Raw genomic sequence first — 13,434 nt, forward strand, 5'->3', positions numbered from 1 at the left:
AAACACAGAGTAGGTAAGTGGGCCCTGCATTGGACTGTTACTCTGTTCATGCCTGGTTAATGTCTTGTACCCAAAGCTGTCTAAATAGGGTCCAGTCCCTTTATCACTCTGAATTTTGTTAAGTGTGTCTGAGAATACTATGTTACATTATTTTGAAAACAAGCCATGTAACTAAAGTGACATGTCACCTAATAATTATTTGCTTGGATTCTTATTCTGCTCTGTCAGAAAATTCTGTATTTAGTGCTATCATTTGATTTTTCAAGAGCATTAATATATTTTTATACTGGAGAAGATTAGAAGCACTGTTGTACAGATTTATTTTATTTAGTATAGTATCTCATTACCTATTGCTAGCATCCTTATTATATACACTTGCTTGTTAATCAGGATACTTCAGCAAAGAAAATGAACACTAACTATTAGCTCACACATAACACAAAAGATATTTGTTTATCTGGTAATGTCATCAGTATTTGTTTAGTAATTTTTTAAGTATAATCTTTATAAAAACATTATTTAAGACAACAACATTGACAACAGAGATTACTAGAACACCTTTTTACAAGTATAAAGGTAAAACCAGCCTCCCAACCCTATTTGCTTTAGTGATGAGTAAAAATACTTTCTAAAATTTAATTGAGCAGCTTTTGAAATCAAATTATTAACTTTTAATATAAAACATATGCTTATATTAGTGATCATTCTGATGCTGACTTGAGGAGATTAATTCTTTATAGTATTTGTGATTGCAGAGTACTGTCACTTTGTCCAGGGTTACAAGTACTATTGGCCGCACACACTTTGCGTGAACCTCACTTCATCTTTTAATTTTCTGACTGTCAGATTTAGGACACACCACCAACTAATAACTGTCATCCGTTTTATTTCCCATGCCTCATTTCCTAACTGTGAAAGCACAATTAAAAGCACTCTTGAAGCATAATATAGTCCACCTTAAAAAAAGGACAAGTGTCTGTGCATCTGTGTGTCTGTCCGCTACTACAGTATGTCTCCATCATGCTAACAGATGGCTCATCGCATTTACAATAATAAAATGCATTGCACTTGTCATCCCCATAAAATGTATTACTACGAATGTTTGTGATGCTCCATCTGTGGGAATGACACGGGCGATGCTTTTTATTACTACAAAATACATTCCAATCGATGGAGCAATGCAAATGATAAGATTTCGGCTCATCTTCGATGGGTAACACAGCTAGTGTTCTGAAAAACTGATTTTGCAGACACACAAATTACAAGAGGATTATTTGCTTTTGTACTGTATATCATGTGATGTTAAACATTCATTACACAAAAGTGCAATTGACTTGTGATTATGTGTCAGTAACATTAATTAGGTGGACCGGGCTGCTTGTTCAAGTGAGGCAGACCCCAGGTTGAGAACACTTGCTCTAGTTAATTAGTGCTAGCAGTATGCTCTTAAAGTTATGAAAATGTTTTATTTAGTTATCCTGTTCTCCCACCTATGGGTATCAGTATCATTCATGTTAACTTGTCGGATATAAATGTATTCAAAATTATGTATTTAGCTTTTGACTCTTTATGTTAATTTTGCTGCATTCATAAGAAAAAAATAAGTAGTTCCAAGTATGCTAGTGTTTTTTTCGTGTCAATGATTGTAACTCTTGACCAGCGTATACAACAAACAGATCCAAATATGTACATACATATGTATGTACTTTACTAATACCCAAGGACGGTTCAAAAAGTTGCAACAGGAAAACTACGCAGAAATAGAAAAACCCTCTCAAAAAATGTAAATGCTTCATTTCTTACCATAATCAGTCTAATCCGAATATCTTTTGATTCACTAGTGTATCTCCAGATCTCCCAAACACCTTTGTCTAATCTATATAATGTTTAGTTGTATTAAGGGCATGAATGTACTTGTATATGTTGTCAAACTGATTTACATACTTGTTACTTTGTGCATGATAGTGTTGTTTGCTGCTGTTTTGTATGCATATGTGACTTTAATCACCCTATAAACGTGTTTATTAAGTGTCCTCTTCTCAACTATAACCTTTAAAGAATCCAGCCTGATTCCCAGACTTGCAGATTAGTTTGAGCCTACTGGCATCACCTGCGATAACATAGTTGCCCCGGCAGGCTTCTGTGTAAATAATTGTACCTACTAGAACAGACTGGTATATCCCAAAGAACATAAACCTTTTCAGAAGAATAAAGGGGACTCTGATCCTGCTGTTAGAATGGACACCTTCCTTCTCCTGAACCCTAATGTTGGTTTAGCATTCCATTGATTGTTTGGTTTCCTTCATTATTTGAGAAGGAAGTACCTTTTCAAATTATCAATAACAATGAATGACTTCCATTTGTAATTCAAATTTCAAAATCATAGTCTTTTGAAATTTGCCATTGGCATTTGTTGACCATCATGTCTGTTTTCACAAAATGTTGCTGTGTTCCAGTTAATTTATTTGCTTTTATTTTGTTTTAATTCAGAAGAGAATGTACATTTCAGCTCTTTATGCAAGTAGCATAAATTACTTATGTTTTATTACATATTTTGGTAAAAGGTTTTGATTTTTTCATCTCTCCTTTTTAAAGTTGTTTGCAACTTTAAAGTTTTCTCATCATTATTTAACTACCTATACATTGTCATTGCATATGTTTTGGGAATTTTGGAATCAATTTATTGTTAAGCTTGAAGAATGCCAGGTGCAGTTATATAGATTTCTTATATTAAGAAACAACAAGTTAAATTCAGTCTCTCATCACCTGTGACCTGCCATGTAGAAATGAAGTTATTTGAATGTCTCACTGTAAGATGTTTTCACATTTAATGGTCAAAGCATGTATTTCAGCAACACTATTAAAGCAACCAAGAAGAACAATACTGTTAGCAAAAATAAAGCATGAGGTTATCCAGAAAAGTCCAAATTAATTCCAAAAAACACTAATTTACAGTGCATCCGGAAAGTATTCATAGCGCATCACTTTTTCCACATTTTGTTATGTTACAGTATTATTCCAAAATGGATTAAATTAATTTTTTTCTTCAGAATTCTACACACAACACCCCATAATAACAACGTGAAAATAGTTTACTTGAGGTTTTTGCAAATTTATTAAAAATAAAAAAACTGAGAAATCACATGTACATAAGTGTTCACAGCCTTTGTTCAATACTTTGCCGATGCACCTTTGGCAGCAATTACAGCCTCAAGTATTTTTGAATATGATGCCACAAGCTTGGCACGCCTATCCTTGGCCAGTTTCACCCATTCCACTTTGCAGCACCTTTCAAGCTCCATCAGGTTGGATGGGAAGCGTCGGTGCACAGCCATTTTAAGATCTCTCCAGAGATGTTCAATTGGATTCAAGTCTGGGCTCTGGCTGGGCCACTCAAGGACATTCACAGAGTTGTCCTGAAGCCACTCTTTTGATATCTTGGCTGTGTGCTTAGGGTCGTTGTCCTGCTGAAAGATGAACCGTCGCCCCAGTCTGAGATCAAGAACGCTCTGGAGCAGGTTTTCATCCAGGATGTCTCTGTACATTGCTGCAGTCATCTTTCCCTTTATCCTGAGTAGTCTCCCAGTTCCTGCCGCTGAAAAACATCCCCACAACATGATGCTGCCACCACCATGCTTCACTGTAGGGATGGTATTGACCTGGTGATGAGCAGTGCCTGGTTTCCTCCAAACGTGATGCCTGGCATTCACACCAAAGAGTTCAATCTTTGTCTCATCAGACCAGAGAATTTTGTTTCTCATGTTCTTAGAGTCCTTCAGGTGCGCAAACTCCAGGCGGGCTGCCATGTGCCTTTTACTAAGGAGTGGCTTCCGTCTGGCCACTCTACCATACAGGCCTGATTGGTGGATTGCTGCAGAGATGTTTGTCCTTCTGGAAGGTTCTCCTCTCTCCACAGAGGACCTCTGGAGCTCTGACAAAGTGACCATCGGGTTCTTGGTCACCTCCCTGACTAAGGCCCTTCTCCCTCGATCGCTCAGTTTAGATGGCTGGCCAGCTCTAGGAGTAGTCCTGATGGTTTCGAACTTCTTCCACTTACGGATGATGGAGGCCACTGTGCTCATTGGGACCTTCAAAGCAGCAGAAATGTTTCTGTAACGTTCCCCAGATTTGTGCCTTGAGACAATCCTGTCTCGGAGGTCTACAGACAATTCCTTTGACTTCATGCTTGGTTTGTGCTCTGACATGAACTCTCAACTGTGGGACCTTATATAGACAGGTGTGTGCCTTTCCAAATCATGTCCAATCAACTGAAGTTACCACAGGTGGACTCCAATTAAGCTGCAGAAACATCTCAAGGATGATCAGGGGAAACAGGATGCACCTGAGCTCAATTTTGAGCTTCATGGCAAAGGCTGTGAATACTTATGTACATGTGCTTTCTCAATTTTTGCAAATTTTAATATTTTGTCTACATGCTGAAGAATACCAGTCACTAATGAAAATGATAAAACATACAGAATCAATTCATTGTACGATTTTCAGAGACCTTTTTACCAGGTTTTATTAATTGAGCACTTTGATATGAATGTCATGTTTGTGTAATAATTTTAATGTACTCTGTCTAATGTAAACAATTTCAATCATGATTAAAAGGTACTATTCTCCAAAATAGGAAGGACAAAAATGAAAATGAGTAATTATGTGAAAGTGTTCAAAGAGTTAATAAAATATAAATGGCACCATCTAAAGATTTAATTTTTTTATTTATTTGAAGATGCATAGTTCTTATATTAGACAATGTCATTCTTCACAGTTTTAACCATTTAGTTTCTGAGGTACAAATGCTGCTGATCTGTGGAGTTTAGGTTTTATTATAATTAGTAGACAGTAATCTGTGTATTACTCTTCAGATTCCTTTTAATTTACATCTTTCAGTGCCAAATGTAAAACATTAAAGTCACATTTACAATAGCCAAGAATGCAGACTTGTCCAAGACTGAAGTATTACTCATTGAAAGATGAATGATCTGCTCCACCCCTCTGGGATTTCTCAGCGTCCCTCCCCGCAATCATAAATGTCAGAAAACAGTGCAGATTAGTGGGCAGGAAGTGGAGTCCCTAAGGGAGACCAGAGTGGGGGAAGATTCAAAGAAGGAGGTGGTAAAAGAGAGAGGGAGGGACTAAGTGGGGAAAGTGGGGGGTGGGTGAATGCCTTCCCATTTCCAGAGGGAAGAAATCCTGTTCAGATTCACTCCAGCACTTACTCTCATGTACTAGGCATTCAGAGCTCCAAACTTGTAGATTACTGACTTTCCTTAAGGATTTTCACACAACAAGAAAACGAGCAAAAAAAAAAGGGAAGAACCTATTGAAGCACACAGACGTAGGAGGAGAAGAACACACACATTCTTGGAAAACACTTCTTCAAGCAAAAGGAAAATATACAATGTTAATATGGTTGATTTCCAAAGAAATAAAAGAAGCATTTTTTTAGTTGGCATAAGGCTAAAAATGTAATTTAATTCCAGAAACAAGCTGACCTGCAACTACTGTTGGATTTTTTCCACCCTGCAACTACTGTTTGATTCTCCCACCCCCCAATTCAGGATTAAGTGAATGTAATTCAGTAGAAAACAGACATTATAGTGAAATTTTCTTTTGGCCAGGTTTTCCAATGGAGGCAGCTGGAAAACCTGTATTTCAGGGAAAAGAAGTTTTCAGTGGAAGTCCATGATCCACGTAGGTAAGGATTTAGCCGTCTTGATTTTAAGGAATTATTTGTAGTATTGTATTTTATTTGTAACAGTTAATCTTTTTAACTTTCCTAAGCACACAATTAGGAGGCAGAAACTTTAAAATGAAATTATTTCATGTTGTGAAGTTACTGTACAATGATTTTCTCTCATTTCCTAGATTGTAAAGGGAGTTATAAAATGTATAATTGATAATTTTTCTGCCTCTCAGAGTTTTCAAGAATCTTTATGCAGTTTCTATAGTATCCCACCAAGAATGTAATTTTATTTAATCATTTTCGGAGTAAAATTAAAATTGTGAAATAAATAATTTCCTTGCTCAGTATAATATTAAGCTCTTCTTAAAAGCTGTCCCCTAAAGAAAGACACATAGCAATATGTTAGCCGTAAACTACATTATTATTGTTGCTGTTTTTACTGCAAAGCAGATTTCTTTCTCATTACCTACCTGTAGAAGTGCTTTCATAAAATCCATATGATGCCAGTTTTATAGACTTGATTTATTTATCCCAAATGCAGGATGGTACGGTGTATCACTCAGAAAAATGTTCTGTGTATGTGACAGGGATTCTGTAAATAGTTCAGGTTTGTTTGTAAGTAGTAAGAATCTTAGAATTTTAACATCTAATATAATTAGGGGATATAGTGGTTAAGCTACTGTTTCATAAGTGCAATGTCTTAGGTTCAGATCCAGGCTTATTTACTTTCTGTGTGCAGTTTGCATGTTCTTCCGATGTCTGCATTGATTTACCTTGGGTACTCCGATTTGCTCCCACATCCCAAATACGTTTAGGTTGGATTAACTGTCAATTCTGAATTGAACCTCTATTGATGAGAATGGGGTTTGCAGGTGTGCCCCTTCTTCTTTCTGGCATCTTTTCCTGCATTTTACCCGATGTTACCAAGATGGGCTGTGGCTTTTGTGATCCAGTAATGGAAAAGGTGTGTTTGGCAAATTCATAGCAGCAGAATAAGACCACTGAAAAATGGATGGAGGTTTTGTATGGAGTAACATAATGCAATCGATTAGCAATACTGAACCCACTATATATATATATTATTCTTTGAAGTGGTCAAGTTTCCATTAGCCTCTCCTTCAGTTTTTGGTTTAGTGTTTGCTTAAAGGGCAGCTTACATATTAAATGAAGCACTACTACTACACATTTTTTTGTAATCCTAAGCAATCTCCCTCTTTTTGTTCATTTTTTGATTTCCAGGGCATCGGTAACCAGAAGAACCTTTGGTCACAGTGGAATTGCAGTCCATACATGGTATGCCTGTCCTGCCCTTATAAAGTCCATATGGGCAATGGCCATTAGTCAGCACCAGTTTTACCTGGACAGAAAACAAAGTAAGGTGAGGTTGCCACTTCTTTCCATCTACTGAGATAGAAAGCACTAATCTCTTCCTGTTGATACAAATTTCCCGGAATGTTGTTATGCAGTTGCAGTAGAGGAAAAGTAGTAGAAGACATGGCATGCTGTGCTTCATTCTTCTTTGAGACTACTTAAGCCTCTCACTTTAGAGAACTGTATTGTTCTTGCCCATGGTAACTGCTTTGTGGATTGTACTTGCATACTTATTATAGCAGGTTGTTCAGTAATGCTTTTGTGGGTCTAGCATTGAGGAATGTGGCCTGTTTTGTTCTTTTAAACACTCATACATTTCTAATCTTTCAATACCAAAGTTGTCTAGACAAAGTATTATTTGAAGTCATTTAGCATCTTTCTGAAAGATTTAATCATATATCATTTGTCAGAATTTTAAAACTGAAAAACCTAATATAATAATCCAGAAGTCAAGAATAGTAATGTATTAATATTGGGTTATTAAGCATGTATAAACAAAACATAATACCATACCTCTCTTATTGGATCATTAAAATAGTTATGGAACAAGTTAAGTAATATATTCATCTTGTGTACAACAGTTATAGATTATGTTAATTTGAATTAGAGTCAAATTTGACTTCTTTTCCAGGTAAATACACAATAAAAAAACGAAAAATGCCCCTGTAGCAACAATCCTATTTGGCAGTACTAGTTAAATCAGTAGACTCAATTTATAATTCTGATGTGCTATCTTATTCACAGAGGTTTCAAATTTGAACAGTAGTAGCACCTTCCTAAAAGTAATCTACCTTTTGGAAAGAGCTGTTATACCTCTTAACATAGTACTTGCATGTTCTGTTTTGTGTTTCTCAATTGATTTTTGTAACTTCAGTATTTTGGCAACCTGTTGCAATTGTAATAAAATTCAGTGTACTTCATGACTGTCTGCATATCTATTATAGGTCAGGTTAAATAAAAAGGTTATTGGGGTGGATGTTGACCCAACAGTCTTAAATAAAATATTGAGCTATAGTACTGTATATAAAAAAACTGTAACTGTATATTATGTAAATGTATTAATAGAATAATTGAGTATACTGCAAAATAAGGGGTGTCATGCTCAGAATATATAAGGCCCTAGTGTGACCACATCTAGTAAAAATGACATAGCAGCACTGGAAAAGGACAGCAACCAAGTAAAGGCATAAAGGATTTGTCATACTCTGGTAGGCTAAGAGAATAAAAGCTTGATTGCATGGGAACCTACACCAATCAAAATTCTTAGGACACTGGTAGAAATTATGAGGAAATGTATTTAAGGTTGAAGTCGGGAAGCATTTCTTCTCCCAAAGAGTCATTGGAAACTGGAACAAACTGCTGAGTCATATAGTTGAAACAGGAAGCTATGACATGCTTTCAAAAAATATCTGAGATATTCGGAACACTTAGCTACCACTTAACCAAATAAACTTGATTGACTGAGTAGTTTTGTCTCATTTGTCATAATTCTTATGTTGTTAAGATACACTGCCTACAGTAATCATAAAGACCATGAACTGTAGTATGGCCTCAAAGCACACTATTTTATTATTTACAAGCAATAAACACAAATTTAAAAAGAAATTAAAACTTGAACCACAGTTTCTTATAAAATCTAACATTTGTCTTTATTTGTTAACAATAATAAAGGTGTCCTTATTAATGAAGTGATTATTCTCATTTAAAAGTTACTTTGTTTTGTCAGGGTCTGGCATCTGAGAGATTTAGGTCTTAGTAACATCTAGTAGAGGCAATACTTTGATTGAGTTTAGTAACTGTTATCCTTGGTACTCAGCAGCAGTCATTAAGAGGTTTGTGAGATAGATGTGAATGACATCCTTACTCACATGTGGTTTTTCTGTTGTAGTCAAAAATCCATGCAGCCAGAAGCCTAAGTGAAATTGCTATTGACCTGACTGAAACTGGAACACTGAAGACATCCAAGTTAGCTAATATGGGAAGCAAAGGAAAAATTATCAGTGGCAGCAGTGGCAGTCTTCTGTCATCAGGTGAGGTTTCTGACATTGTATAGTGTCCGTGTGTTTACATATGTTATTGTTGCTGTGTCATTTTACCAATACTGTTTGAATTATTTATGAAGCTAAATGATTGTGGAACCATTTTTTTTTCCTTTCTAGCTGACAGATTCAGTCTCTCTGTGTTATCTTTCAGACTATTATGGTGACAAATTGGGTATGACGACAAAGTAAAATTAGTAAAACTGTTTAATGCAATTTAGTGTCGTAGGAGGGAGCAAAAATATCCCAGCTACAATGGGCACGAAGCAGAAAATCAAAATATCGTTAAGTAAATTTCTCATTCTCTCATGTATTATGTTGTGAACTAAGCAATGCTAGGATAACAGGTGGCATCATTTTTAAAAAACTGTTCCCCTTCAGTGCATAATACTGTGAGGTGCACTTAGTATGTGCATCATTTCCTAAACCTGTGCAGTGTGCATCATTAAGTTCATCACTAATTCTCCAACTTCCCGCGTAGGTAGAAGGCTGAAATTTGGCAGGCTCATTCTTTACAGCTTACTTACAAAAGTTAAGCAGGTTTCATTTCGAAATTATACGCGTGACGGTCATAACGGTCGACAACGTTCGCTATGTTGAACTTTCTTATTTATGGCCCCATCTTCACAAAATTTGGTAGGCGGCTTCCCTGCACTAACCCGAAACCGATGTACGTGCTTATTTCGGTGGTATGACGCCACTGTCAGCCGCCGTATTGAACTTTCCAGTGGTCTTTGTTACTTATGGGCCCATCTTCAAGAAATTTGGTACGCGGGTTCCCAACGCTAACTGAATCCTACTTACGTACATATATACGTCCATAGCCTGCAGCTCGGTCACCATGTGAGGTGGCGTTGGGTCCCCCATCCCAACGCCTCCCACGTTGTTGGCTGCCTGCCTGTATAAGGCCGTCCGTCGCTCCGGTCTCTACATTCCCTTTCTTGCTTCGCCACGGGATTCACGTTTCTCTGCTGATAACTGCAGCCTTTTTATTTAATCCACAGCTTCTCTGCTGTTTTATTGTTTGATTATTATGATTATAGTTATTGTGTAGGTATTTTAGACTTACTTTACATTGTTCAGGTACCCATTTCCTTTATTGTTCCAACCGTACCCCCATTAACATGTCTATCGAGGTGATCATCATCGATCAAAGAACTGTCACTTACCGAGTGGTTTCTATGCCCAGAGATGGATCCTGCCTTTTCCATTCTCTTTGTTACATATTGCATGGCCATATCAGGCTTATGTATTGAATGACTGGGACAGGTTCAAGGTGTGGACTGATGACGGTACAGGAGATAATTATACTACACAGGAGCACTATAAGAGTGAAATGCTTAAGCCCTTCACCTATGGTTCTGCATGTGAGTTGATGGCTGCCGCTGAATTGTTCGGTTGTCGCTTTCAATTGTACCGAAATGGCCAAATATTTTACACCTTTCAACAACCGGCAATGCCTCTTAAACATCTTGGATTCACAGATGACGATTTCAGTAGTGGACACTTTGATGTTTCTGAATGTTTAAACTCTCAAAAGCTGGATGCAAAGTTATCAATGAAACCGGTTGTATGCTTACAATGCTTGATAGATGCCGAATGTCACTTCAACACAAGTCCTGCAAATACTGTCCGTGAAACAAACCGTGAAACTCAAACTGATTATGACAGCAGCAATCCAACCTGTGAGATTTGAAACAAGATTACTGTTCACATGGCCAACTGTACGTTGCATGCGCAAGAGTAAGCTCAGCGCACAGCTTGGTCATATTACAACCAGAGGGCCGAACTGACAATGTGGTATACAAAGAGATCCTTAACAAATAATTATTGGTATATATTTCCCTCAGTTTAAAAAGGTTTAAATTTCTTCTTAATAAAAATTTTAAGGCAGTACTTCACCGCTGCGAAGCGCAGGTATTTGCTAGTAACAAATACAATTCATTGATATAGTGCTGCAAAGTATTTAAAATATTAAGATTTACAATAAAATTGTCTGCAGTGGGCTGGCGCCCTGCCCTTGGTTTGTTTCCTGCCTTGCACCCTGTGTTGGCTGGGATTGGCTCCAGCAGACCCCCGTGACCCTGTAGTTAGGATATAGCAGGTTGGATAATGGATGAATAGATAAAATTGTCAACAGATTTCAAGATCGGTCATGTCTTATTGAAGAGGAGCTATTTGCCCTGTGGTAGTATCAACATCTTTAACAATAAATGTGCGTATTCTTTTGATTTTTTGTGACTCTATGCAGTTAATATTTTTTTTTATTCTGGGTAATATTATGAGAATGCAATGAATCAGTAATAATCAAGAAGCCTAATAATGACACAATAAAATGAGTCTCGACTCTCACATTAAAGGATGTATCTATAGAGAAAAAATACTGCATGGACCAGAGTTTCAGTGAACAGTAGACATTACAAGTATATACACAAAAAAAAGGATTTCCAAAAATTGAAAGGATAGCATTGAAATGTGCACATTGCATTGTTTCCACAAAGTTTCCTTTTTGCTGCTGTAGACATATATACTGGAACAGTAAGCTAATAGACAAAGCAAGGCCCACAAGGCTATTGCTTTTAAAGAGTAGTAATGACCGTCTTAAACACTGGCCTTCTTCATTGTTACAGGAATTTGTAAATAACTTTGCTGCAGAGGCCTAGTATTTTTAAAGAACCACACAAATGTGTTCTACTTTCCTTAAGCAAGCAAGTTAGGCTTTGTAATATGATTTTTTGTACTCTTCAAGCAGTCAACTTTTACTGAAGTCTTTTAAAAACTTTTACCACATGATTAGTGTTGGGCTTTGCTAAAGTATAATCCTTCTGTTTCATTTTTAATTGTTATGACCAGGGCAGCATGGTAATGCATGGGTTTACTTTGCTTCATGGATTTGGCATCATCTATTTGAATTCCAGGTCTGATCTTTTGTCCATATAGAGTTTGGGTTTTGTTTCACATCAACAAAGGGATGTGTATTAGTTTAATTGACTACTCTAAATTGGCTTAGTGTGGGTGATGTGAATGTGTGTACCCAGCAGTGAAGCTGCACCCTGTCCAGAATACATTCTTGTCCTGCACCCTGTACTACCAAGACCATGATGTAGTTTAGTTGCAGATCTGCTACAACTGCATTCAGAAGATTTAAAAAGCTACAGCATGTGTTAAAATTCATTGTAGAAAGACACAAGGCATTTCCTTGAAAACATCAATAGAACAGAAGAAAGGCTAACCAAAACGTATTGCATCTTTTTCCCCAAAATAAGTAGTGGAACCATGAAGGAGATATGATGGTCTGGAGAAATTAGACATTTTAAAATTCATAAAGGTGCTGAAGACCATTTCTGAAAAATTAATAAAGCAAGTGATGTTGAATTGCAGACATTTCTTTAACATTAAGCACAGCTATAAAGGCACATTTGCATTCAGGTGATGAGCTGGTCAACATGACAGTGTTAACAGAAGATATTTCCAGTTTTATAGATGTCTTCTCATTAAAATAAAGTCCTAACAAATTATACATTCTGAAAATTTATATCATTATTTATAGGAAATTGCATCCTGAATGCTGTTTTAAATTAATACTCAATTCAAAGTTTTCTTTATATTTTCTCTGTTCTCTGAAATTTTTGTGAGAAATAGGACAAGACAAATTCAGCTTGAAGATAATGTGTTGTCTGTCTCATGTATTTTTAAAAGTTTCACAATTCTTGAATAATATAGATAAACATTTAAATATTTGTTAGCAACAACAACATTTATTTATATAGCACATTTTCATACAAACAGTAGCTCAAAGTGCTTTACATAATAAAGAATAGAAAAATAAAAGACACAATAAGAAAACAAAATAAGTCAACATTAATTAACATAGAATAAGAGTAAGGTCCAATGGCCAGGGGGGACAGAAAAAACAAAAAAAAAACTCCAGACGGCTGGAGAAAAAATAAAATCTGTAGGGATTCCAGACCATGAGACCGCCCAGTCCCCTCTGGGCATTCTACCTAACATAAATGAAACAGTCCTCTTTGGATTTAGGGTTTTCACAGAAGGACTTGATGATAATGATGGTCACGTAGACTTCTGCCTTTTAATCCATCCATCATTGTTGGAGCATCATGAAGCTTTGAGTAGGTGGAGGTGGCGCAGGCCACCACCACAAAGAAACCGGAAAAAGAAACAGAAGAGAGAGTAGGGGTCAGTACAGATTTTAGAGCCACCATGAATAGTTATTATGATGAATTGAACATACAGAGTATCAGGATTAAGTTAAATTGAAGTTATAAAAAGGCAATGTTAAAGTAATATGTTTTCAGCAGTGTTTTAAACTGC

At 36.5% G+C, this 13,434-nt stretch overlaps 1 protein-coding gene across 9 annotated transcripts in view; it reads left to right on the top strand.

Moving 5' to 3' along the window:
- The window catches only part of frmd4a (FERM domain containing 4A), a 612,278-nt gene that overhangs the window by 579,003 nt on the left and 19,841 nt on the right, over positions 1-13,434 (top strand). For all 9 annotated transcript variants that reach the window (XM_039761499.1, XM_039761500.1, XM_039761497.1 and 6 more), the window contains exons 12-14: positions 5,628-5,704; positions 6,932-7,070; positions 8,952-9,093. In XM_039761499.1, coding sequence (XP_039617433.1) covers positions 5,628-5,704; positions 6,932-7,070; positions 8,952-9,093 — 358 coding nt within the window. The remainder of the gene's footprint in view (positions 1-5,627; positions 5,705-6,931; positions 7,071-8,951; positions 9,094-13,434) is intronic.

Source organism: Polypterus senegalus, chromosome 8 (genome assembly GCF_016835505.1).
Source record: "Polypterus senegalus isolate Bchr_013 chromosome 8, ASM1683550v1, whole genome shotgun sequence".
NCBI classification, from domain to species: domain Eukaryota; kingdom Metazoa; phylum Chordata; class Cladistia; order Polypteriformes; family Polypteridae; genus Polypterus; species Polypterus senegalus.